At 43.4% G+C, this 27,799-nt stretch overlaps 1 protein-coding gene across 1 annotated transcript; it reads left to right on the top strand.

Moving 5' to 3' along the window:
- The first annotated feature begins 195 nt into the window (after window positions 1–195).
- On the top strand, window positions 196–26,191 carry LOC119659658 (myotubularin-related protein 10-B). Its single transcript, XM_038067868.1, has 9 exons — window positions 196–624; window positions 800–857; window positions 14,885–15,018; window positions 15,079–15,237; window positions 15,311–15,435; window positions 15,518–15,749; window positions 24,472–25,179; window positions 25,234–25,452; window positions 25,507–26,191. Exons 1-9 carry the CDS (start codon window positions 562–564, stop codon window positions 25,885–25,887), a joined length of 2,079 nt encoding a protein of 692 aa, XP_037923796.1. The 5' UTR covers window positions 196–561; the 3' UTR covers window positions 25,888–26,191.
- Window positions 26,192–27,799: the final 1,608 nt, after the last annotated feature.

Genomic DNA, 27,799 nt, shown 5'->3' with positions numbered 1-27,799 from the left:
ATTATTAACAAGAACTCAATAAATGCATAGAAATAAGAATCATTTTGCAATTTAATAGTTGTGTTGAAATGTCGAGATATTGTAACGGTCGGTGCACGTTCCCCGCTTACTCTTTTAACAAAAGTAATGACAACACTACATCAATATCTATTCTGAACACACCCGTCAGGCTGCCAGCATTGACAGGTCTCTCAGCTGGAGGTATTTGGTGACAACCGCAACGTCAAAGCGGGTTTTGTGTAAATTGGGTGCAGCTCGGTCGCGGAAAGTCTTGGATTTTTTTCCTTTTTCCCCGTTTATTTCCGAAACTGTGTGGTCTAAATGGCGCGCTATCCTATAGCAAACGCAAACTCAATTATTTAACGCCCCCTAGGCCGCTAGAAACAGCGAAAAGTGCACTTGTGACACGCTGAGCTGACATACCGACACTTGAATTCGTGTGTGAAAATATGGAAAAGTGAATTTTATTTATCAGTTTCTGGTGTTATGGTTTCGTGTATGCCAGGGGAAAACGTGTGCTTTTATTTGCTAACTGCTTGACGGCCGATTGATTGATCGAAAATGATGTCCTTTACGCCGGCAAAAACGAAAACGACTTTTACAAGTTATGTTGACGGCCCGAAGGTACGTAAGCGCTTGACGGAAGTGTTACGCCAGTTCCTCCAATTTATTAAAAGTCCGCGGCTATTGTTTCTCGTTTATCTCTTGTTTCTGCTCATTCCTAATTTGTGTGTGCAGTGTCTGTTCGGTCCGATGGTGACGGCAAGCATTTCATTAATAATTTCCGCTTCTATTCTAGGCCGTAAATGGATGCGAGTCGGGTTCCGCGGAAGATGTAAAGGCCAAGCTGCTGGAAGGTAAGCAATGGTTTTCGCCTGAATAGGTGTTGCTGCGATAAAATTATTCAGAAGTATTAATTCAAGTGAAATTTTGGGAACAGGCGAGATAAAAATATTCATCCACGGCTCGGCTTGTGCATGCTAATTAGGCATTACTGGGAACCGATTGCGACTCGAAATAGACAATGGTACTCGGCCGCGGAGTGATTTAGTCATGTGTAATTGACGCATTTCACGGTGCGGTGGGCGTTTATTTTGTTTATATTGTGCGCGACCTATTGCGAGATGTGCGGTCGACTCTGCAGTGAAACCGATACTTGCAGGGGACCTATGCCGAGTGTTATTGAACTTAGTCAGATGTGCAGCGGTGATGGCAATATTGATTTCTAGTCCAGTTAGGAAACCACTTTGTGGGTAGAACGGCAGTGGACAGTAATTTTACGCTTACGCTGCAGATAAGATAACGTTGTTTACTGCAAATGTTGCTTTCCCTCCTTTGCGGGCGCTTGCCAAGTGTCTGACACAAAATAAGAGTAGCAGGCGTAAATCAGTTTCGATCGATAGTCAGGTTCCAAATGGAGAACGTTTGATAAGATGTTTTCTTAAGCAATGCACCACGGCGTGTTCTTGATGAGCTTGGCACCGAAATCGCATCTGAGGAGATAACAAAAGGGTTTTATTGCATTTTTTTCCTCACTTTTACTTTTGCCCCCATTTTAATTCAAGTCCTTCATACTGAAATCGATCGAAAATATTTTAAAGGGAGAGGATATTCAGGAACGTGGAGGACGATGGCACCATATCTAAAGGGAAAATGCTTATTCAGTCCTCTAATGAACGTGCTCAAGATCCCAGGCGGAACAATAAACCACTTGACCCTAGATCAGATGAGTGCCAAGCGAAAAGGTACTCTTAATCGCGCATTTTTGTTGTTCTTTACGTAATGGGGGAGAAGGTTTAGTTCATAAAAGCAAATACAGTTTGACGAAACGACTCATACGTAAGCATGTCGGCATACGGAAGTAAAAAGCGTAGGAATTTTCGACGTAAACACAGTGATATTGCTAAATTCTTGAAGTTATTTTCTTGATAAAGCCAATGAACAAGGTTTTGCTTGATTGCAACCAACAGTTCATTTGTAGGTAGTTGTCTATTTCGAAATTATACGTCATTATATTGCGATAAAGAATAAAGGCTTGGATTCATCGCAACTATTTCCTGATATCTTTTAGCCAAAGCCACCGTTGTTTAGGTCTGCCTTTTGGTCGTTTACCATCGACTTCGATGTTCAGACCAATTTTGGCAAGTGAATTCTCGTTGGCACGAATTGCGTGACCATACCATCGAAGACGCCTCTCTCGCAACTTTTCCACGATCGATGCAACCCCATAACGATCGCGGATATCCTAATTTCGGATGTGATCTAAACGTGTGACGCCACTAGTCCAACGTAGCATCTTCGTCTCCATTATCACAAGACGCCGTTCATTGTCTTTTATGTTCGGCCAAAACTCAGAACCATAGAGAGCGACTGGACGGACGACATTGCGGTAAATTTTAGATTTGAGATGTTCGTTGATACGTCGATCATAAAGAACACCAGTTGTGGAACGCCACTTCATCCAGGTTGCGTAAATGCGTGAAGCAATTTCAAAGGGTAGTATAGGTCCCAGGGCGAAACGTGGATTGGTACCCACGATGGAGCATAAAACCTGGGAAATGCCTGCTGAACCAACACCAACAGCTCTACTACCAAACCCTATCTCCACCTCCACGTGGTGACCGCTGGGCGCTCTTTCTTAACGAAAAGCTGCAGACGGAGAAGGATGAAGGCTAGTCTCCCGCGCCTAAAAACGGGACAAACTGCACTAACTGGTCCTCCAGGTTGGGGGTTGGGTAGGGCTGACAACCCTACACGGAAAACCGATGTTACGGAGTCACAACAGCAGCCTCGGACAGGACGGACTTTAAAACGACGGACCCGGCAACGACAACGGATCAACGATTTGCGCATTTTCTCATGTAACGTGCGCTCCCTGTACAGAGATGAAGCTAATGAGCAGCTACCTGATACCCTGTCCCAATATAGGGCTAATATAACAGTGTTACAAGAGAAGCGACGGACAGGGACCGGTTTCCTGGAGAAGAGCCACTACATCATATATTATAGCGGTCATCCAGTAAACCATGTGTTCGGAGTAGGTTTCTTAGTCAGCCAAAAAATGAAACCTGCTATTATCGGCTTTGAAAACATAAGCGAACGGCTATGCACTCTGCGCTTGCGAGGCAAGTTTAAAAATATAAGCTTCATAAACGTTCACGCCCCTACAGAGGAGACTGCAGAGTCGGAGAAGGATACCTTCTACGAGGCAATAGAACGAACTCTCGAAGCCTGTCCCAGATATGATATCAAAATCATACTTGGGGATTTTAACAGCCAAGTAGGGAAGGAGCCCGTATTCAGGCGATACGTTGGCTCCCATAGCTTACACGAAAAAACAAATGATAACGGACTGCGGATTATTCAATTAGCAGGGTCACACGAAATGGTTGTTGGAAGTACCTGGTTTGCGCGGAAAGCGGTCCACAAACATACGTGGGCCTCTCCAGACGGGGCCACTTTCAACCAAATTGACCACGTGTTGATCGAACGCCGCCACCTCTCAGCCTTGATGAATGTCACAACATATAATAATAATATAATAATCCATATTGGATCAGGGCCTTGAAGTGTGTTAGAGCACTTCATTCAAGACCGTAACGGTACACTAGGAGGCAATGTGGTCAGCATTGCGCTCGCCCGAGGTTATTACCCTGATTTGACTCAGGTACTCATTCACAGCTGAGTCGACTGGTATCCGACATCCAGTCGCGATAACAAATTCCGCTGTCCCCAGCGAGATTTGAACCGCGACCTTCCGCTACGACAGCCTAGCGCTCTAACCACTTGAGCCATCCGGACACATATAGGGGGGCCAATATAGACTCGTTTCACTATCTCGTTGGCATGGTGCTCCGAGCTGGAATAACAATACCACCTAGAATCCCCTCTGACAATCAGGTGAGAGTGAATACTGAAGCCATCCACAACACAACCCTCCGCGACACCTATAAGAGGGAAATGGATGCCGCAATAACCGCAGTCAACAGAGGACCTGGAGATGAAGCATCAACAAATGATCTTCACAATCACCTGAAGAACGTTATCATGCATACGGCCACAAACATACTTGGCCCCAGCCGCAAAAGGAGTCGGAACGGCTGGTTTAACGATGAATGTAAGCTAGCAGCGGAACGGAAGAATGCCGCATACCGAGTAATGTTGCATTCTTAAAGAACGCGGGCACGCGCAGAGACTTATCACGAACTCCGTCGAGCGGAGAAGCGACTTCACAGACGGAAAAAGGAAGCCTGGGAGAACCAACAAGTCTGTGAACTAGAAAAGTACAGGGAGCAACCGCACCAGGCGCGGAAGTTTTACCAACAAGTCAGCAGGATGAAGCCTTATACACCTCGATGCTGATCCTGCCGAGACAAAGAGGGAAATCTGATTTCCGACAGAATGGGCATATTAGAGCGACGGGTTGAGTACTTTGATGAGCTACTGAACAACCAGAACATCGGCGAGTTGGAGGTCCCGCCAACTGAAGACGACGGACAAATACTGCCACCACCAAGTTTAGGAGAAACAGTCCGTGCAATTCATCGGCTAAAAAATCATAAGTCGCCAGGAGCCGATGGAATTACAGCCGAATTGGTTAAATATGGAGGCGACCAGTTACATCAAGTGGTTCATCAACTTGTGCTCAAGGTATGGGACAACGAATCAATGCCTGACGATTGGCAACGAGACATTATCTGTCTCATACATAAAAAGGGAGATATCACACAGTGCAGCAATTATAGAGGTACCACTTTGCTGAGTACCATCTATAAGATATTCTCCACTATCTTGCTAGCCCGGATAGCCCCATACGCCCAGAACATCGTTGGTCCATACCAAAGAGGCTTCACTCCAGGCAAATCAGCAACAGATCAGATTTTCTCTGTGCGGCAAGCGATGGAAAAACTGTCGGAATCTGGGCAACAGTTGCACCATCTGTTCATCGACTTTAAAGCTGCTTATGATAGCATAGCCAGGGTAAAACTGTACACGGCCATGAGAGAATTCGGTATCCCGACGAAATTAATAAGACTGACTAGGCTGACCCTGACCAATGTGCGAGGCCAGATAAAAGCAGCGGGATCACTCTCAAGACCATTCGACATCAAGAACGGTCTACGACAAGGGGATGCCCTATCATGCGTCCTCTTTAACCTGGCTCTCGAGAAAGTGATCCGTGATGCTGAGGTAAATGCAAGAGGTACGATCCTCTTCAAGTCCACCCAACTACTGGCCTATGCTGACGATATCGACATCATGGGAAGAACCACCCGAGACGTACAAACTGCCTTCATCCAGATCGAGCAGGCGGCGCGAGATCTTGGACTCCACATCAATGAAGGTAAGACAAAATATATAGTGGCAATGTCAGCACCGAAGACGAATCAACCAACAACATCAAACCGCATTGGTCAAACAAGAAGAAGTATAAGGATAGGAGAATACAACTTTGAGCCCGTTGACAATTTCTCCTATCTAGGGTCGAAAATCACAACCGATAACAGCTATGATGATGAAGTCCGCGCACGGTGTTGTCAGCCAACAGAGCCTATTTCAGCTTACAAAGACTGTTTCGCGCGAAACGTCTCACCATAGGGTCAAAGCTCTTACTGTACAAGACTATGATCTTGCCAGTCCTAATGTATTCTTCGGATATTGGAAATCTATGAGCGATACCATGACCGTCCGGTTGTGGATAAAATCCGGCTCAATAGGTTACGGTGGGCGGGTCACTTAATCCGTATGGATGAGGATGATCCCGCTCGGAAAGTCTATAATGGCAATATCTATGGAAGAAAAAGAACAGGAGGCAAACCCTGCCTAAGATGGAGCGATGGCGTAGGTTAGGACGCCAGATAGCTTTTGGGGATATCAAATTGGTGGACCTCGGCGCAAAACCGGGATGCCTGGAGTTCCTTATTAAGGCAGGCCTAGACCGGATACCGGTTGTTGCGCCGTTGATGATGATGAATTTCATAACGCAGTTCTCCATTGACTGATAGCATTGACCCGAGTTATTTAAATCGCTCAGTTTTGGGCAGATCACTGCAGCTGACAGTGATTGTGCCTGTTTCATGGGGATCGGTCGTCAAAAATTCAGTTTTGTTTAAATTCAATCTGAGACCGTGTTGCATGAGGCGATCATTCCATTTTTGAACAAGTTGCTCGAGATCATTTTTGATATCAGATGCTAGGAAAACATCATCTGCATAAAGCAGTGTGTAGGGCGCTGGACGTTGGATATCCCGTGTGACGGTGTCCATAACAAGGACAAAGAGGAGTGGTGAGAGGGCACTTCCTTGATGAACTCCAACAGAGACACGAAGCGGTTTTGATACACCCGCCATACTTCGAACTTTACTTTTCGGATCGTGATAAAGCAATTGAACCCAGCGCACGAGTTCTTCTGGCACCAAGTGATGTCGTAAAGCATAACAGATGAGTTCGTGTGGTACACGGTCAAACGCTTTCTCTAGATCCAGAAAGGCAATGTAAAGAGGGCGATGCTTCTCACGGTGTTTCTCCATGAGTAACCGCGCAGCGTGTATTGCGTCAGTAGTTCCGCAGTTCTTGACAAATCCGGCTTGATTCACGGTTATTTCAACGATTTCGCGAATACAGTTGTCAAGAATGCGTTGCTTCGATTCATACGTAAGCATGTTGGCATACGGAAGTGAAAAGCGTAGGAATTTCTGATTCAAACACAGTGATATTGCCAAATTCTTGAAGTTATTTTCTTGATAAAACCAATTACCAAGGTGTTGATTGCAACCAAAGTTCAATTGTAGGTAGCTATGTCTATTTCGAAGTTATACATCATTATATTGCGATGTTGAAAGGATAAAGGCTCGGATTCATCGCAACCATTTCCTGATATCTTTTAGCCAATGAGCGCTGCAAGGATTTTCAACTATGGTTGTTGGGTTTCCAATCGGTTTTCCATCATGCGAACCACGACATTTTAGAAATTGAATAGAGTGGCGCCCCGAGAAGAAGCGGTGATGTGCATTGCCTGGTATCTCGCTATCAACGGGCTTCGCATAGACCGAATAAAAATGTATAGCTCGAAATTTTCATTGGAAGGCTGACCAGCCACGTGCGTTTTGCTAAATAGAAACACATCTGGGGTACTATCGGAAATGGTAATATTGTTTTCATAGACTTCAGGGCGGCCCATGTTGGGCTTAGGCAAGGCAAATTTTGTCATGGTGATGAGAGAATTTCATATCCGTGGGTTGTGATAGGAAGGTGCCCTATCGTGTGTCCTCTTTAACTATTTTCTGAGATGTAAATCTTCAAAAGACATTGATCCCTTATGTAAGGATGTATGTGTAATTTTTCTCCACTTTTTGGCTCCTGTTTCCAATGGAATTACTGCACAACATTATCTCGCAAGTTGGACTGTCTCTCCTCAGTCACTAACTGCTCTTGCTATTGAACCTTCACTGATTTTGTTTTTCCCTCAGTCCACCGTGAATGCAAACCTATCAGGTTGTTAATTGCTTTCCAGCTTTTCTGGCACACCAGCACTTTCTTAACTATGATTTTTGGTGCTACCGTCTCCACCACCCTTTTTCCATTTATCAGTCTGGGGGAGTTGGGCGAACTGTTGAATTCAAAGTTATGCAAGTATTTGGTGTCTGCGTACCGTGAGAAATCGGATGAGATTCTTCTTCGATTTTATATTCTGACGTTGAGAATCCGTCGAACGATACTTTTCTAACTGTCCCCATCGTTGTTGCCACTAGATCAGCGATTCTTTTCGTGCAGGTTTTTATTTTTATTTTAAATAAATTATATAAATGGAGAGAACTTCAGTAACATATTTCAACAAAAGTACGGTTGCCGCTCAGCAACTAACAGAAATTAGGAAAGCTTCGTGCTAGCCTTCTCATTCGTCTGCCTTAGGGAGCCGTCAAATCATGGAATTCCTTTTGTCAAAGGAAGGGAAGAGGAGAAGGATAATCGTTAATTCAAAGAACCCGCTGCCGTCTGGTCCCTCTACCAGTCGATGCCAATCTTCGCGAGAATAAGAAGCCCCAAAACGGCTTCTCGTCTCTCTGATAATGTTTCGTATCAGCCACTTAAGTTTCCGATGATTGACTCGTTTTCCCAAGAAAGTTGTCACTCACTTAGTGTATGCTGCCATCTTTCATCTGCAACCATCTCCTTTGAGTCCTCTTCCTTGTGCTTGTGGATGGTGTTGCGTTTCTTAATAAGAGGGTATCGAGGATTACTCCCACGATCACCATCACTAGTTCTGAGACAGCGCGGTAGGCAGACGTCGCTCGCAAAGCTCTCTATCTCTGCGTAAGGTGCTAATAATAGATCTCCTTGTCAAGAGCATCAGCCGAAACCTCCGCACCATCGAGCAAAACGGGTTGGCCTTAACCGCCATTGCTTTTTCTTGTTCGACAAAGCCCATATCTTAGTCTTATCAGATTATCGTGAGAGGCCTTTTAGAGATCCGGCCCTGCTACTCCCGACAAAATCTTCATTCTTTTCTGGTCCTCCAGCGTCAGAAAATTCCTGAATATTTTCAAGAGGTGCCCCGCACGTAGAATTTAGCTCCTATTGTGACTAGCGTACCGAATCGAACGCTACTCGTTGATATCAACGATGTGTGTTTTAGTTCGATGAACAGCATCCATAACCTATACGACAACATTCACTGGGGGTCTCCCTGTCCTACAACTGAACTGTCTTGGGGATAAGTCTCCGGCAGGACGTATCGCTTCGGCGATTCTACTCCTCATGATTGCGTCAAGCATACAGTGCATAACAGCGACAAACAAAAACTCCCCATGCAGGTAAGATGCGCCAAGCAATAGGTTCGACCGATGGTGAAAGTTTATATACCCTTACCGGAATACCTTCGGGTCCTAGTGCTTTCGGATTTTTTTAAAGAGAGGACTACCTCGTTCATAGTGAAAAGTGGGTAACCTTCGGGGTCACCCACGCTTTTGTCGTCAAACCGAACGGAATTCGTAGAGCTATGATTTTTCGGGTGATCAATTTATGACGTCCCGACGGATCCTCATACAGTTCGTTGGATGGAAAACTTACGATCGGAGTTTGTTTAGAAGTAGAAAATTGTCTTTGGAGAAGTCAAAATATGTAGTCTGTATGGGCATTTTTCTTAACGTTGTGAGACTTGGCGAAAGTGTTAGTAAACTCTGGCAAATTAGTGATAGTTGAGTGCTTCGAATGCAGTGCATGCTGTTCCTTCCTAATAAGTGTCCAAAACGACCCGAGAGGGAGCCTTTTAAGAGGAGGACCTTAAGACCACAAAGTTTGCCCGATCTTCCCTTAAGGCTACAAAGTTTGCCCGATCTTCCCCAATACCTGAATGATGGAAGGTATTGCTGTTTCGCACGCAAGACATAAAGGGAAACCAAACAGGGTATTTTTGCACAGAGGTACAAGAGAAGGGAACAATTGAGGGAAGAAGTTTTTCAAGTGCATAGTACAACGTGAAGACTGTTTGTTTGCATGAAAAAAACTCATCTTTGCAGTCAATTGCTGAAAGAATATCACTCAAAGCTGCGAAATCTGCGGGGTGGAAATTGGACGCTTTGTGACGCTATTGTCCGGCGGAACGATCGACTTTGACATCAACTTCAAAAGACCGATGGTGCACATCGATTGTAAGCCGAGTCACTAGGAAACAAAAGGGAACGATTGTGAGTGATATTGGTAAAAACCAGATCAAGGATGCGAAAGTTCTGATTAAGAAGCGGAAAAGGAGTTAATAAACGCTAAGAGAGTTAAGTATGAGGGTGTAATATATTTAGAGTGAACGAGAGATCGGATGAACTAAGCCATTCAATGAAAGGAAGATTGGAGTCCCCGCTGAGAATAAAGGGTACACCATGATATTTGAACAGCAGAACACCTGGCAGTGTATCGAAAAATTAAGTAAAAACATGGAAAGTACACACAGGCTGTCATGAAAAGAAGACAGGGGAAGAGTAATATAAACTTAGATACGTGATGTATGCAGCATATTCATACACGGTCTTGAAGGCACAATAGACAATTAGGCTCGTTTCACAGGTACAGGGTTTCATGCAACCGAAAACGAACCGAATCGAATTTCCGCGGATAGTATTTTTGATCAAGTCAATTTTTTTTGCCAATTTTAAGCACCACTAGTTAATCAGGTTCTGCAGAAATCAAATTGTTGATTTTATTAATTTTCACAGACGTTTAACAATTTTTTTAAATTTTTCCCAAAGTTTTCAAAAGTAGGGTGGACATGCACGGCAATTGTGTATCCAGAGGCCTACTAGTTTCAGGAAATAGCACTAGTTTTTGTCTTTGTCATGACAGAGGAACAACCCCTTCACCAAGCGTAACAACCCCGCGAAACATATCTAGCTTCGGGTCAACAATCAGTCTGAGGGCATTACTTTGTATAAGGTTGATGTTCGGAGCTTTGTTGTTTCTACTCCTGCCACAAATCTCTAGCAGGTTACTGCAGGTATCATGACCATATCCAAGGAGATTAGAAGGCGGACTGATGTGTCTGCTTTCCTGAGGGGTATGATTCACGGAGATGCGATCCAGCATACTGGAAAATTTGGTGGAAATCTTACTATTATACTAAGGGCATGAAGACGGGCAAAAGTGGTCTTTATTCCAATCTGCTTAACATCGTTCGTACTCAAAACTGTGGAGAAGGTCATAGACAACTATATTAGAACTAACGTTCTAAAGCGTAATCCCCTACATCACTGTCAACACGCTTACCGGGCAGGACGGTACTACGGGACGCCATAGAAACAAAAGGAATTGCACTGTGCGCGTTTTCGGATATCGAAGGAGCATTCGACAACACATCGCACACAGAGATACAGGATGCCCTGAGCCGCAAAGGAGTGGAAAACACCCTGGCAGTCTGGATGGGCAAAATGCTAGAAAGCGGACAAATAGAGATACAAACAGGTACAAATTCTATTATCATGAACACCACTCAAGGCTGTCCACAGGGTGGAGTACTATCGCCGGTGATGTGGAGTATGGTAGTGGATGAACTCCTGGACGTGTTAACAAATACTGGAATACAAGTCCAGGGCTACGCGGACGACATTGTTTTAATCTGTAAGGGCAAATATGAAGATACCCTATGTGATAGAATCCAAACTGGATTAAGGGATACTGGTGCCTGGTGCAGGAAGGTGGGACTGCGGATCAACCCAACCAAAACCACCATAGTACCATTCACTAGGAGGCGTAAGCTGGATCACCTGAGAGCCATAACATTACATGATATGGAGGTGAAACGAGAAACAGAGGTCAAATATTTGGGAATTACGCTAGACCAAAAATTACTCTGGAAGACACATGTCGGAAACACTTATCGGAAAGCCACGAGAGCTCTGTTGACTTGCAGATCCATAGCAGGAAAAAAATTGGGTTGCAGCCCGAAGATACTACTTTGGATATATACTGCAATAGTGAGGCCAATGATTACCTATGGAGCGGTAATCTGGGCAGAAAGAATCCAATTCAGCACACAAGCTAGGGAATTACATAAGCTCCAAAGGCTGGCTTGCGTGTGTATCAGTGGGGCAATGAGGGCATGCCCAACGGCATCCCTGGAGGTCCTTTTGGGATTAACCCCTCTCCATCTGCACATACAGATGCAGGCAAGGAGATCAATATTCAAGATGGCCGGTAGTATGAGTGAGGCGGGGAGCTGCCTATATCGAAGGAAGATTGATATTCTTTCTAGGCGGTATCCCGAATTACTGATACCGAGGGATAACATGATAACGAGGTTTCACTTCGATAAGAAGTTTGAAACACGTTGGAGTAACAAGGCAAACTGGCAGAGCGTGGCTGCGACATACGGCTTAAACCAGCAACTGATTACTTGGTACACTGACGGATCCCTCACAGCAGATGGAGCGGGTGCCGGTGTCATTGGTCTAAGGAAAATGTACTTTGAGCCAATGGGCAGGTACACTAGGATATTCCAGGCAGAAATATACGCCATAGACAAATGTGCCTCCTTTAATCTGCAGAGGAACTACAGGTGGCAGAACATAGCTATTCTCACCGATAGCCAAGCAGCGATCAAGGCACTTAGGTCCAACCAGGTGAACTCTAAACTGGTATGGGAATGCCTTGAGAGACTGAATACACTCGGCTCGTCCAACATGGTCTGGATACTTTGGGTTCCAGGCCATGCTGGGTTGGAAGGCAACGAGGCAGCAGACGAACTAGCCAAGAAGGGAGCAGGGACGCCTTTACACGGGCCAGAACCCTTCTGTGGAATCGAAACCGGTTTCATGGCTATAAATCTAAGAAATGAAGAGAAACGCATCGTGCAGCCAACCATTGTTACATAAAAAAACAACAAAACCTTTTGTACCTGAAGCGTTAAGCTTTTGGGTTCCGACTTGTTATTATATCTGCATAAAACATACTGCCCGTCCTTGAGGTGGGAATTGCCTGCCTTAGTCTTGCTTGGTATAACCTTCCTTAGAGTGGGCATCACGGCTTTTGGCTTTTGCCACTGTTGCTTCATTGATTGTCATTCTTATTCTTCTGCTTGTTTTTTATTTATGAATTGACGCAACTCAGAATTTTTTACTCCAAACAAAACGAAGGATGCCTCTTTCAGATCAGAAGTCGCTTGTGTGACATTTCACGATATCCAAGGAGCTTCTGTGACCTAGATCTATCATCTCTGGCATTGGAGCAGGTCCCATAATCGATGAGTTTTTACTAAATGGATTTAGCTCTTTCTCGGCTGGAGTTGGAGTCATTGCAGGTTCGGCCGCCCATCGTTCTCCTTTGTTGCTTTCTTCTTGTGCGCCTCAATTGATGGTATTTTAAGTATTGGAACACTGTTTATCGCCTTAAATGCCACGGTAACTAAGCTGCATACCACCGAAGGATTACAGTCGGGGGATCAACGACCGCACAGGGGTTTCGAACCCCTGCACTGCGACTTTCATTCTCCTTTCTTCCGTTATATTGGTTTCTTGTTCTGAGTTTTTTCTCCCACCTACCCAACCTGCACAGAAATATATACACGAATAGAGGCGGCTGATGGGGTATCTGACAACTCTATGCAGTCCTTTTTAGGTTGGCATTGAAAGAATGCTTTGCGCACAATTGTCGTAAAAGAAGTGATTAACACATCGTTCAATAAGTCCCGGGACTAACTATGAAAACAACATTTTATCGGCAAAATTCTTTATTATTCATCAACATAATCTCCTTCAAGGATTATACAATCATTCCAACGCTTCTCTAACTTTTCAATGCCATGTTTGTAGAACGATTTGTCTTTTGACTCAAAATGAGCCTCAGTAGCAGCGATCACCTCCTCATTTGAGCCAAATCTTTTTCCCTGGAGCATCTTTTTGAGATCCGCAAAGAGCCAGTAGTCACTGGGGGCCAGATCCGGCGAGTACGGAGGATGAGGAAGTTGGAAGCCTAATTCGTTGAATTTGGTCATCGTTTTGATTGACTTGTGGCACGGTGCGTTGTCTTGATGAAAGATGACTTTCTTCTTCTTCATGTGTGGGCGTTTTTTCGCTATTTTGGCCTTCAAACGATCCAATAACACCATGTAGTAGTCGCTATTGATGGTTTTTCGTTTTTCGAGGTAGTCAATAAAAATTATACCATTCGCATCCCAGAATACGGACGCCATCATTTGCCGGCCGACTGTTGTGTTTTTGGACGCTTCGGGCGGCTTTCACCGGTCGTACGCCATTCAGCTGACTGCCGACTTGACTCCGGAGTGAAATGGTGAATCCATGTTTCGTCCACTGTCACATATCGACGCAAAAAATCCTGTTTGTTGGGAGTAAACAGTCCCAAACAGCTCTCCGAATTATTGATATGTTGTTGCTTTTGTTCCATTGTGAGCAAACGCGGCACCCATTTGGGAAAAACCTTTTTCATAGCCAATTTTTGGTGCAAAATAGTAAATGCACTACCAGTTGATATGTTCACCATCTTAGCTATCTCGTGCACTTTCATTTTGCGGTCACTCATCACGATTTTCAATACTTGCTTGGTGTTTTCGGGAGTTACCGCCTCATTTGACCGACCCGAACGTTCCGCATTATTTGTATCAGCATGACCGCGTTTCACGTCGAAAACCACCGACAAATGGTTGTTTTCGACGGAGTAGAGTCCGGATAACGTTTTTCAAGCCATTGCTAAGCTTGAACAGTGTTTTTTCCCCATTAGAAAACAATGTTTTATCAACACACGAAACTCGTTTTGGTCCATTTTTTCACGATTGCAAAGGTAGCGTCAGTTTAACCACTATAGCTTTCTTGGTTATGTTTCGAATTACATCAAATTTTGACACATCTTATCTGAAGGTTGGTACTTCTGAACCTTGGTATATAAATGTCATTATTAGCGCCATTTCTACGCTAGTCCCGGGACTTATTGAACGATGTGTTATTTCAACTCGGAGTCGTTGTAAAAGTATGGCAGTTCGACATATGTTCAAGGATATCAATGGTCGTGCTGAATAGTGGTCTCTACTGCAGTTAGCACCTCAGGTTTTCAATAAGGAAGCTGTCGAGTTGTGCAGATGAACTATAAGCTTTTATCCGTTATCATATGCTACTTCATGGAGAGCCTTTGGTTTTGTGATGTTAATTCTGTGTTTATATGCGCGGTTAGTGAGTCCTTTAAGAGCATATGCCCTGTACAGGGGGCGGTGATTCCAGCCTCTGCGGAAGAGGAAGTGAAGTCCCTATGGGGTGAACCTAATGTTTTCCTTAAAACTAAGGTTCACATTTGGCAGGCAAAACTTTTGAATTCGCTATTGCCAACTAATTATTATGTGAATTAAATAACTGCTTTAAGAATTCCCGCTTATTTAATTTATTTCAATTAGGTGAGATTGAGGTGGCACGTGCTTATGCCCAACTGTTTGCGCCGGCTACCAAAATGACAGACGATGGGGGAGTGCCGGGTGTACTTGTAGTTACAAACTACAAACTCTCCTTTATTCCGAATGAGTCTAAAGAGGTAAGGTAGCAAGTTCTATTTTCAGTTATAATAATATTCTTACCGAAAGCTTTCCACTAGATGTATCCGGCCTACCAAGAAAACATGTTCGTCGGGAGAAATGACGTTACACTTAGTAATATTGACCACATATACCAAATAACAGAGAAAAAAAAGAAACGAATTACATCGCAACAGAAAATCAGCTCTAAAATTGAGGCTATCCATATAATTTGTAAGGTAATAGGAATTTGAATGGGTGGAAAGGTGAAGAGACTACAATCGACCCTTGTTGCTTTTATTTCTCTTTCAGAATTTTCGTTTCCTCAAATTTAGCTTCAAAGGCACATCCAAAGAACAGGGGCGCATCATAGCTTCATCTTTATTGCAGTTTGCCTTCCACACGCGGCACGATTTGTCGTTTGCATATCGATACAAGTAAGTCAAACGCAAACCAAATCGACTTGAAACTAGCAAATATTCTAACTGCATTGATTCCATATTTGTTTTTCTCTATTAGGGATAGTTATTACCGAACGATGAAGTCAACGGTGACGATGTTTAACAATAAAAGCGATTGGTCACGAGAATTGATCCGCTGCGGTGCAACTGAGTGGAAAGTGGTTTCCACTGACCAAACAGTACAAAAATCTAAATTGTTACCTGCACATTTCGTCATCCCCAAATGTGTTGCCATCGATGAATATTTGAAGAAAGCAGAGTCATTTTATGACTCACGTATTGCATTTTGGGTAAGATTGGCTATTGGATAACAATTGTTGTGTTAATTTTGTGTTAATGCTTTTTAGATGGTAATCGAAGGGGTTTAGAGTTTTTTTTTCTATAGGTGATAATTAGTAGATTTACAAAAGCTTTTTTAGATTTAGATTTGTTCTGTTTTGTCCAAATTGGGATGAGCTTTAATGTACAGTCAACCAATTAAAAAGTTGGATAGTTACTGCAGTATACTTTGAAGTCAAATATCTCAAAAACTATGCCATAGTTATGAAAGAAAAAACAATAACTCTTTATGGTTATTTTCTAGCGTTATTATAAGGCCTACAAATAAGTTCTGTCGGTTTTCACAATAGATGGCGTAGCTTGTTTTTTATTCCATTGATCCACATTTCCAAACATTCATCGGAAAGCTACTGTCAATAGGCACAAACGTCAGCATAAATTATTTAATTGAAGTGTAAACAACAATACTTTTTTCATCATCAAAAATGGCCAATTTTGTACCAAATAATGTGTTTTTCATTATTTCAATATGAAGAAAAAAGCAACCGAAAGTCATCGCATTTTGGTGAAAGTTTATGGTGACCATGTTCTATCTGAGCGAACATGTCAGAGGTGGTTTGGACGGTTTAAAAGTGGCAATTTTGACTTGGAAGACGAAGAGCGCGCCGGACGGCCAACAATTTTTGAAGACGAAGAATTAAAGGCATTGCTCGACCAAGATTCATCGCAAACGCAAGAAGAACTTGGAAAAAACACTTGGAGTCACTCAGCAAGCCATTTCGCACCGTTTAAAAGCAATGGGAATGATCCGAAAGGTCGGAAATTGGGTTCCGTATGAACTGAAGCCAAGAGACGTCGAACGCCGTTTTTTCACGTGCGAACAACTGCTCCAACGACAAGAAAGGAAGGGTTTTTTGCATCGAATAGTTACTGGCTATGAAAAGTGGATCCATTACGATAATCCCAAGCGTCGGGCAACGTAGGGATACCCCGGCCATGCCTCATCATCGACGGCCAAAGCGAATATTCATGGTGAGAAGATCATGCTGTGTATATGGTGGGACCAGCTGGGTGTGGTATACTATGAGCTGCTAAAACCGAACGAAACGGTCACGGGCAAACTCTACCGACGTCAAATGATGCGTTTGAGCCGCGAACTCAAGAAAAAACGGCCGCAATACCAGCAAAAGCATGATAAAGTTTTTTTGCAACATGACAATGCTCGTCCACATGTTCCACAGTCCGTTAAAACATATCTAGAAACGTTGAAATGGGAAGTCCTACCCCACCCGCCGTACTCTCCAGACATTGCTCCTGCTGATTACTATTTGTTCTGGTCGATGCAGCATGGCCTGGCTGACAAGCACTTCTTCAATTACGACGAACTCAAAAAATGGCTCGATGAGTGGATAGCGGCCAAGCCGGCCAATTTTTGGCGCGATGGTATCTATGAATTGTCTGAAAGGTGGATGAGTTGTGGCTAGCGATGGGCAATACTTTGAATAATGAATGTATAACCAATTTTTCACAATAAAGCTTCGAATTTAAAAAAAAAACCGACAGAACTTATTTGTAGGCCTTCTATTATTTTATAATTTTATGTTACACAAAAATATTATAGAAAAACAAAAAAGTGAGCGTTTATTGCAGCCAAAAAAAAAACACTTTAAGTTATCATTTTATATCGCAACAGTAATGCGATTGCTGCTCAAAAAGGGGTACCATTATGTTTCGTGCTGGATTTACAACTTCTGGGCGCATGCGGCAATGATTAATTCGTTGCAAGTATCGCGTCGAAAATGAAGAATGAATAGCTGTCCTATAGCTCAGAAACAGAAAAGTCAAAGTTGGCTGTTCGTTACGCAATAAAAAACTGTAAAGAAAGTGGCTGCATTTCTCGCAAAACAGGGGGTGGTTGAACCGTGAAAATTTATTTGAAACAAATAAAACGACAGATTTTGCAAAACATTAGAAACAACTCCAAGAAAACTGCTGTAATGATATGAGTGGAAATAGGGAATCAGGTCGATCATCCTGATTGGCCGATAACGACCTAGAGGGCAGAGCTATCCCAAAAATCTAAACAAATTGACTAAATTGACCGTGAAGGTCTGCCACAAAGATTGAAGCTCCATCAAAGTGCTCGGTCGACACGTTCTTGCATGCCTCTGTGCTAGCCAGGCTCGGGAATGTGGGGGGGTCCTTTGAGCGCTTTGATCCCTCACGCTTCATTACTCAAAACAACGTGTCTATTCCGATGCGTGGGTCCGCATCGGATTCTAAAATAGACGTTAATTAGGATTTCGCGACGGCCTATCGAATGATAAACAGAACGTGAACTAAATTAGAAAATAGAAAGGAAAAGAAAAAAAAAAAACCGTTCGACCGCGCGCGTGGAGCCGTAAGTCTCCGGACCCGAGTGCCGCGATCAAGGAGGGGAAGATCCACAACGGATCACCGTCTCAATTATCGTCTCTTCCGCCTCAGATCTTGTATGAGGCGCAGCCTCTGAGGTTCCCACCCTTCCTCGACATCCTCAGGCCAGTTATTCACTTTGAGGATGTCCCTTAATATAGAAGTTCCGCGGGAGAAAGGAGGATACGAAAGGGAGGAAGTCCTCAAACTACTATTGGACTATTTATGTATCATTATTCATCGTTTGAGTAAATTTAATAACAAGTTATAACAAAGAAAATGAAAATAAAAATAAACAATAGAATTCAAAGAAGGAAAAGAAAATAAAAAATAAGAAAATAAAAACAATAACTCACCCAGGACGACACTCCGAGCTCGGATTGAAGCTGGTGTACAAAATTCTAAAAAAAATTTTATAAAGAAAACAATTATATAAAAACATTAATTCATTCTTATCAATGTATGTTACTCTAACTTGATGATTCGTTCTTGGACACAATATGAACCACTTGGCGTCCAGCAGTGGTATTGCGTAAATTCTTACAGAAACGATCAATATATTATGCTAGAATCCGCACGTTTCTTAGCTGTTCAAAATCTGTCCTTTTCTATTAACGAAAATTTGTCCGGAATTTCACCACAACGTTTGCAAATCACGATCAATCCCGTCACACAAAGTAAAGCACTTCACCTTCGTCTGCCTGAATTTATTCAGAATAATTCCTTCCAACTGTCACTTTTTCGTTTTTTCTTCCCTCCCGTCTGGACCGCTTCGCCTCCTTTTTTTTCTCTCCTGGCGCACCGCTTCAACACCTTCTCCCTTTTTTTTCTGCACCGCTCCAGCACCTTCTTCTTTTCTTCGCTCCAGCACCTTCTTCTTTTCTTCTGCCGCTCCAGCATCTCCTTCTTTTCTTCTGCCGCTCCAGCACCTTCTTCTTTTCTTCTGCCGCTCCAGCACCTCCTTATTTTCTCCTGCCGCTCCAGCACCTTCTTCCACCTTCCAAGAAAGCCGAACCAAAACTCCTCGTCCTTTTTTCCTGCACCACTTCACTTCCCGCTACATCGCCTCTCTCACTCGCTAGGCAATGTTGCGGCAACATGCGCATGCGCCTGCGGATGCGGCAAATCATTCGCCTCTTGTCAAGATCAATTCGCCCGAATGCATTCAATAATGTGCAATCTGCGGCGAACATTAAGGCAATTGCACACTATTAAATGCATTATTTAAGCAAATTAATTAAGAAAGAGCCGAATGAGATTCCGCTCCCATCGCGCAGCCGCGGTCACTACACTGCAGTATTTATTAAAAAGAATTTTGGCACAAAGGTAAAGTAACATCATCATCATCATCAACGGCGCAACAACCGAAACGGAGACACTTCGCATCATCATCATCATCAACGGCGCAAGAGCCGGTATCCGGTCTAGGCCCGCCTTAATAAGAAACTCTAGACATCCCGGTTTTGCGCCGAGGTCCACCAATTCGATATCCCTAAAAGCTGTCTGGCGTCCTGACCTACGCCATCGCTCCATCTTAGGCAGGGTCTGCCTCGTCTTCTTTTTCTACCATAGATATTGCCCTTATAGACTTTCCGGGTGAGATCATCCTCATCCATACGGATTAAGTGACCCGCCCACCGTAACCTATTGAGCCGGATTTTATTCATAACCGGATGGTCATGGTATCGCCCATAGATTTCGTCATTATGTAGGCTACGGAATCGTCCATCCTCATGTAGGGGGCCAAAAATTCTTCTCTCGAACGCGGCCAAGAGTTCGCAATTTTTCTTGCTAAAAACCCAAGTTTCCGAGGAATACATGAGGACTGGCAAGATCATTGTCTTGTACAGTAAGAGTTTAGACCCTATGGTCAGACGTTTCGAGCGGAACAGTTTTTGTAAGCTGAAATAGGCTCTGTCGGCTGACAACAACCGTGCGCGGATTTCCTCATCGTAACTGTTATCGGTTGTGATTTTCGACCCTAGATAGGAGAAATTGTCAACGGTCTCAAAGGTGTATTTTCCTATCCTTATTCTTCCAATGCGGTTTGATGTTGGTTGGTTGGTTTTCGGTGCTGAAGTTGCCACCATATATTTTGTGTTGCCTTCATTGATGTGCAGCCCAAGATCTCGCGCCGCCTGCTCGATCTGGATGAAGGCAGTTTGTACATCTCGGGTGGTTCTTCCCATGATGTCGATATTGTCAGCATAGGCCAATAGTTGGGTGGACTTAAAGAGGATCGTACCTCTTGCATTTACCTCAGCATCACGAATCACTTTCTCGAGGGCCAGGTTAAAGAGGACGCATGATAGGTGTTCAAATCTCCCGCTTCTCATCTCATCTCATCTCTGCGTCAGCGCTGACTTTTTGTGTAAATTTACAGCGGTTCTTTTTCAACATCACCGCTTGACGTTTATCATCATCTTTCACGCGCAATTCGCTGTCTACTGTTTTTTCGTTCTCGTTTTCGTTTTCGTTTCCATTTTCTTTTTTCTTCTCATCCTGCTTTGTGCGGGCAATAAAACCAGCTAATCAAAATTAATCTTTGTGTTTTGTTTTGATATCAACTCGTTCTCACCCAACCGTGAATTTGGTTGAATCTCGAAAGAAGTCCGATCCCAGTATTTTCAAAGAACACGTTTTTCGAATATTGTTTTTAAAGCGTTTCTCGAACATTTTTTGGTCCTTCGAGCCGGATTCGGGCTTCTTTAAGCTTACATTTAGTAAGAAACTGTGTTGAGTTTAGTTTGTGCCTTGACCTTTGAGTTATTGCCGAGTATTGCGAACTGTTTATCGTGAAGTGTGATTTTAGACTCAGTGGCGCGATCATCTAATTCGAACTCTGCTCAGTCCGTCAAGCCAACGTCTAACTCATCTATTTCATCAGCGAATTATCAGTCGAGCTGCAATCTTTCTCAGCCAGATGTTCGCAACCAAACGCTGATATCCGAGGTCAATTCAACGCTTTCATTCGAATCCAACTACTGTTCTTGTTGTGGAGGAAATCATTTTGTAGTAGGATGCCCGAATCTCCGGATATTAGATGCAGATCAGCGGTTTCATCTGGCAACATCTCGTGCCCTCTGCATTAACTGTCTCGGTATGCATCAAGTGAAAGATTGCCGCAGTACAAGGCGCTGTAAGATTTGTAGCGCGCCACATCATTCAATTCTGCACCACTCCCGCTTCTTCAGAAAGCCGTCTCATCAGAACACTCAACCCGGCTTAGCTAATCCAACAACGTACAGCAGCCAGGAAAAGGGAACACAAATTTGACCTTGGTGTGATTCTCATCAGTCAGTTCAAACTGAAAGCTCATATCTCCAGGATTTAGCGTCATCATCTCATATCTCAGCATCATTCAATTCAGTGCGAAAGTCTTATCAACACCTCAAATCGGAAGTCATATCTCATCCAACGGTTTTGCTGGCAACTGCTCAAGCTCTCATCTTAACATCGTCACGGAATTCTCACCCAGTAAGACTTCTCATCGATCCAGGATCGGAGATCACCCTCATCTCTCAGGAACTCTTTCACACTCTCAACCTCGCTGTCTCGAATGTCTATATTCCAATTGTTGGAGTAGGCAGTGTCTCATCTGGAGAAACAGAAGGAGTTGTTAACTTTACATTGTTATCAAGATTCTCAACTCAACAGGCAGAGTTCAACGCACACATTCTCCCGAATCTCACCGTCAAATTGCCGTCAGTCGAAATATTGGCAAAGAGTTGGCCTCATCTTCATAATCTGGAACTAGCTAACCCCGATTTCCTCTCACCTGGCAAGATTGATATTATCATCGGTGCAGACTCCTACGGCAAAATCCTAAAACCTGGAGTTAAATCCGGTTCATAAAATGAGCCTACGGCTTTTAACACCATATTTGGATGGACAATTTTTGGTCCAGTCGGTGGCTCATCATCCAGTGCACCTTCCCATACTGGTTTCACAATCTCAAATGAGTAACTACATGACAACATCTCCAAATTCTGGGAAATTGAGGATGTCTCGTCTCATCAGGAGGATTCACTTAGCGCCGAAGAAGCAGAATGCGAATCACATTTCCAGAGCACACATACTCGCGACAGTGCAGGTCGGTATGTGGTGCGCTTACCCTTCAAATCGAATGTTCCACAACTCGGACAAACGAAGCATATCGCAGAAAAATCACTCACCAGGCTTATCAAACGCATTTCTCACCAGCCTGAGTTCTTTAAGTTGTACTCAGATTTTCTAAAAGAGTACGAATCGCTCGGCCACATGAAAGAAGTTTCAGAAGATAAGTCATCACCTACTGAGAGCTTTTACCTTCCTCACCACGGCATATTGCGTGAAGATAGTGTCACTACGAAGCTGAGGGTCGTGTTCAACGGGTCCTGTAAATCAAGCACAGGAATTTCACTCAACGATACGTTACATACCGGTCCGAAACTTCAAGCAGACATTTTCGATGTACTGCTGTATGTAAGGCAGCACAAATTCATCTTTACGACGGACATTACCAAAATGTTCCGTCAAATGATGTTCATCCAGATGACTGGAAGTTCCAGAGAATATTTTGGACGGATAATCAATCAAGCACCAGCGAGCCTTCAATGTACGATCTTACAACCGTTACTTATGGTACAAAGCCAGCACTATATTTAGCATGTCGCGTTCTTAAACAACGTCTCAGCGACGAGGGCCACAAATTCCCGTTAGCAATCGAACCTTTTGGAAAAGGGTAGCTACGTCGACGACATCACCGAAGGTGCTGATACTCTCTCACGTCTCAACGAAATCGCATCTCAGGTTGAAGCGCTCTGTCTCACCGGATGTTTTCCAGTAGCGAAGTGGAAAAGTAATCATCCATCGTTCTGCAAAGTCAACTCATCAAGTCTCAGCAGCAATACATCTCACCAGTTCGATGAGTCTACGTGTAAAATTCTCGAAATGTCCTGGAAATGTTCACCGGACATTTTGACTTTTACAGGCCGTACATCTCAAATTTCGGCCATCACAAAACGCATCATACTGTCAGAAACAGCACAGTTGTTTGATCCTCTTGGATTAATCTCACCAGTCATTGTTCGAGCCAAAATTCTGATGCAGGACTTATGGCTAGAAAAGATTGGATGGGATGACCCACTAACTCCTCAGATAACTCATCGTTGGAAGACGTTCAGGAGTGAATTGGTTGATCTCGCAAGCCTCAAAATTCCACGCTGGCTAAATGTCACATCTGACCTCTCACACGTCGGGATACACGGATTTTCAGACGCATCACAAACTGCAATGGCTGCAGCAGTGTACATCAGAGTTTCTCATCCAAATCAGCAATCAAAAGTAACTCTTGTTTGTGCAAAAACTCGAGTTGCCCCTCTCAAACGTCTCACAATTCCACGATTAGAATTATCTGCCGCATTACTCCTCGCGAAGCTCATCTCACGCACACAAAAGGCTCTCAACTTGATCAACGTGCCAGTTACTTTGTGGACAGATTCATCGGTCACCCTCGCATGGATTAACAATGATCCCACTCGTTGGAAGGAATTTGTTAAGAACCGAGTACGTGACATTCATGAAATCTCACCGTCGGCAGTGTGGAAATTCATCTCCACCAAGCAGAATCCAGCTGATTGCGCATCACGGGGTTTAAACCCTTCTCAACTTATCAAGCACTCTCTATGGTGGTCAGTTCCAGATTGGCTAACCAAACCGTCGCACCAGTGGCTTTCATTCTCATCACTTGATGTCTCTCATGAAGACAATAGGGCATCTTCTTGTTGGCGGGACCTCCAACTTGCTGCTGTTCTGGTTGTTCATCAAAGTACTGAACACATCGCTCCAATATGCCCATTCTGTCGGAAATCAGATTTCCCTCTTTGTCTCGGCAGGATCAGCATCGAGGTGTATAAGGCTTCATCCTGCTGACTTGTTGGTAAAACTTCCGCGCCTGGTGCGGTTGCTCCCTGTACTTTTCAAGTCACAGACTTGTTGGTTCTCCCAGGCTTCCTTTTTCCGTCTGTGAAGTCACCTTTCCGCTCGACGGAGTTCGTGATAAGTCTCTGCGCGTGCCCGCGTTCTTTGAGAATGCAACATTACTCGGTATGCAGCATTCTTCCGTTCCGTTGCTAGCTTACATTCATCGTCAAACCAGCCGTTCCTCCAATAGATTACTTAAAATGTAAACTGACTTCCGATATATTTGACTTCAAAGTGTGCTGCAGTGACTGTCCAACTTTTGAATTGGTTGACTGTACATAGAACTAGCATTAGATGGTTATTTTGTTATTGTTGCTAGAAAAGTTTTCAGATATTTTTATCTTCCCTCTCTAGGTCTATAGTTATGACAACGCTTCACTAGTAAGAATGGCTGAATTGCAACCAGATCAAGAAAATATGATAGAGAACACAACATTAGAGTCGATACGAAAATGTGATCCCCGTAAGAAATCGTTAGAAATCATAAATTTGGGAGAACGCCTTCCTTCTATTCACGACGTACAGCGAGGATATATTAAGTTCCGAGAACTGTGCACGCCTGATACACCGCGGCATTTCCTACTGCAAGATGCAAAATTCTATAGTCTTTTAGAAAAGTCGTGTTGGTTGCTGTATGTGTCCTTATGTCTGAAATGTGCTAAAGAAGCAGCGGAGAGCCTACGTGATGGAACTACAGTTGTCTTGCGTGAAAACAATGCACGTGATATGTGCTGTGTGATTTCTAGTTTAGTACAGATTATACTTGATCCGTATTTTCGCACTATCGACGGTTTCCAGTCGCTTGTTCAGAAAGAGTGGGTGGCTCTCGAGCATCCATTTGCATTTAGATTAGGACATGTTATAATACCTGAAGTGGAAAACGAAAGTCCCTTATTGCTGTTGTTTTTGGACTGTGTATGGCAACTGTTACAGCAATATCCTGAAGAGTTTGAGTTCAGTCAAACTTATTTAACAACGATATGGGACTCTGCCTTTATACCTATATTTGATACATTCCAATTCAATTCAGAACGCGAAAGGATACAAGCCGCGACTTGCAAGGTAAAGCGAATTATTTTAAAATATATTCAGACCGAAAAGTTCATTCTTTCTTAGGAATCGAAGCTTGTACTGCGGCCTATCTGGGATTGGAATGAGCAATTCAGCGAGACCGACAAATTGTTCTTCACAAATCCTTTCTACACCAAAAAACAGGACGGTTGCCGGAGATCGGTTGCTCTTCCGGCCAATGCAATCCTTCTTCCAGGCTTCCCAAAGAAACCAATGAGATTTACAATGAATCCAAATGAACTTAATCAGTCGTCCATTCCGAAGGTAATTATATTTTAAGGCTTATTAGGGACTTTTGAAAGAACCCTCCCTTCTCAGGACCAATACTTAAATCCTCGATGCGGCGTCGCTGATCTAGAAATTTGGCAACAGTGCTATTACCGCTGGATACCAATTCTTGAAATCAAAAACGGCGGATTCCCACAAATCGAACTTTTCCAACGACTTCTCTTACGAAATATTTCGAAACTGCAAAGAGCCATTGAAACTGGAGACTATGATGAGTTGCCCGATGAATTGACGACACCGACAAATAGTCCTGTTAAACAACAAATGATGCCTGCTACGAACTCATTCTTTCCATTTAGCACAAATGTTTGTGATGCAACGCAATTAACCGACATTTTAACGCATAGCAATGAACTGTTAATGGAAGGATCGATAATGGATCGATTGTCAATAGCACAGCTTCCCGATTAGGGTTAGACTAGGAGGAACTTATTTATTTACATGTAGAACGAGATGTGTGAATGTGTGATTTATATGAAAATGGAATAGCAATGGTAATGAAACTACGTAGCCTTGATTTTATTAACTTTTGAAATTAGATAAATGATTATTATATTCATCGCGTTTTGAAGAGAAGTATTAAACGGCTATTTGTGAAACAAGATTACTTTATGTATATTATATTACTAATGTTATATCAAAATAATTTAAGTGTACAGAAACGCAATTTATAGCTTTTATTTGTTGAAGTAAAAAAAGAAAATGTTACAGATAATTGGAGCTTTTATTTGCCATTGAAATGAGGATGTGCAGTTGCACTAGTCTGCTCCCTATAACGACTACGTCCAAGTCCAAACTTCTCTGCGCAACAGCAATCAGGGGTGCAGAGATTTCTGTTTTTATTTGGTGTATTCCTTGTTGATGCTGGTTCTATCGTGTGGGTGATAGATTAGTCCGCTTAACGATTTCCGAGTGTAATTCCATTTTATTTGGAAGAAAAAACACGATGACACCAGAGCACGGAGTAATGACAAATTGCAAATGACGTCGTTACGAATTTAAACTTTTATTCAAATAATTCAAGAACTGAAACACTTTTTGTACAACGCGAGTGATCCGTCGTCGTTTAAGGGAACGATCTGTCTCCATGTGGTTCTTTCTGCCTCCAACTCATGGCACACTTTCCTCGCTAGTCCTCCACTCCCGTGGCGAGCTCTACAAAGTGGAAAGTTCCGCGCCATCTATTTGTTCGCATTCGCAACATTCGAAATAAATTTCGAATGCTGCGAATCCTGCCGCGCCACATCACCGCGCCACAAGGAAAAGCCGAAACACCATTTCCTATTGCATCAAATATTCGTTGAGTTTTAAAGTTCACATCCTTACAGTTCCTAACCTTTCTAAAGTACGGAATAATGCAGTTTCTACTCTTTCAAACAAATTTACGCAAGTATAGATATTAAAGAATATTTTTATCTTACATTCTCCAAGGAAGAATTCTCGCTGCCGGAAAGGAAGTTTACCATCGCTCTGTTCACAGAGGAACTGAAAGTTGCTCTTCATAGTTTCTGCAGAGTTGAATTTTCCATTTATCCCTTAATTTTGGGAATCTGATAGAGAGGAGACTGGTTTTTGTTCTTGCACCGATCTGTTCTGCCGAAGGATGTGGAAGGCGTTAGTGGTCTATGATATCTTTCCTCAAATATTCCAGCCATGCTGACGATGTTTGCTTACTCTCAAAGCGAGTCGTGGACCTTGGCTCGGAATTTAGAGAAAGATTGGAAACAGAGTCGGATTGAATATAAATACCAGCAAAACCAAAGTTCTCATTCTCGCATTATATCGCACTCTTCGTACCTGCATTAATGAACAGAGCATTGAAGGTGTCGATCAATGTGTATCTTCGACCAGGCCTTATACCAGAATGGTTTAGAACCATAATTCCTAGATTGCCAGGCTGGGAAGGGTCAACATGTGCTGGAGATGATATACCAGGAGCCCACATGGTCACAGTTTTTCTGCCAAAGGCCGCGGCAATAGAAACAGAAGACCTTATGAGACTCCTAATTGCTCAGAATGAAGATCTCCATACTCGACTATGGAGAGTCTTCAGAAGCAAGGTGGAGGGAAAGGGTAAACTCCTCACGATCGGGGTAGATGACCGATCCCTAGAGGCAATTAAACGTCGGAGTTGTCATATCAACTACCGATTTGGCAACATACCCGTGCATGTGCACAGGGAAAAGTCAAGGAAAGAGACCTCGGAGGAGGCATCGGGTGGAAATCTTACCGAGGTCCCTGAAGAAGTCGCGGAAGCCATAGAGGCGGAAAGAACTGGATCAACCAGGGGAAATAGACCTGCTGCCCAGTGAAGAACAGAAGC

This window comes from Hermetia illucens, chromosome 6 (assembly GCF_905115235.1).
Source record: "Hermetia illucens chromosome 6, iHerIll2.2.curated.20191125, whole genome shotgun sequence".
In the NCBI taxonomy this organism is placed as follows: Eukaryota; Metazoa; Arthropoda; class Insecta; order Diptera; family Stratiomyidae; genus Hermetia; species Hermetia illucens.
This window is presented reverse-complemented; position numbering and strand designations above follow the sequence as displayed.

Coding starts and splice junctions, on each gene's coding strand:
- LOC119659658 (XM_038067868.1), top strand. CDS start 562: ATGATGTCCTTTACGCCGGCAAAAACGAAAACGACTTTTACAAGTTAT. Junction 858..14,884: donor AAAGGCCAAGCTGCTGGAAG/GTAAGCAATGGT, acceptor TATTTCAATTAG/GTGAGATTGAGGTGGCACGT. Junction 15,750..24,471: donor ACTCACGTATTGCATTTTGG/GTAAGATTGGCT, acceptor TTCCCTCTCTAG/GTCTATAGTTATGACAACGC.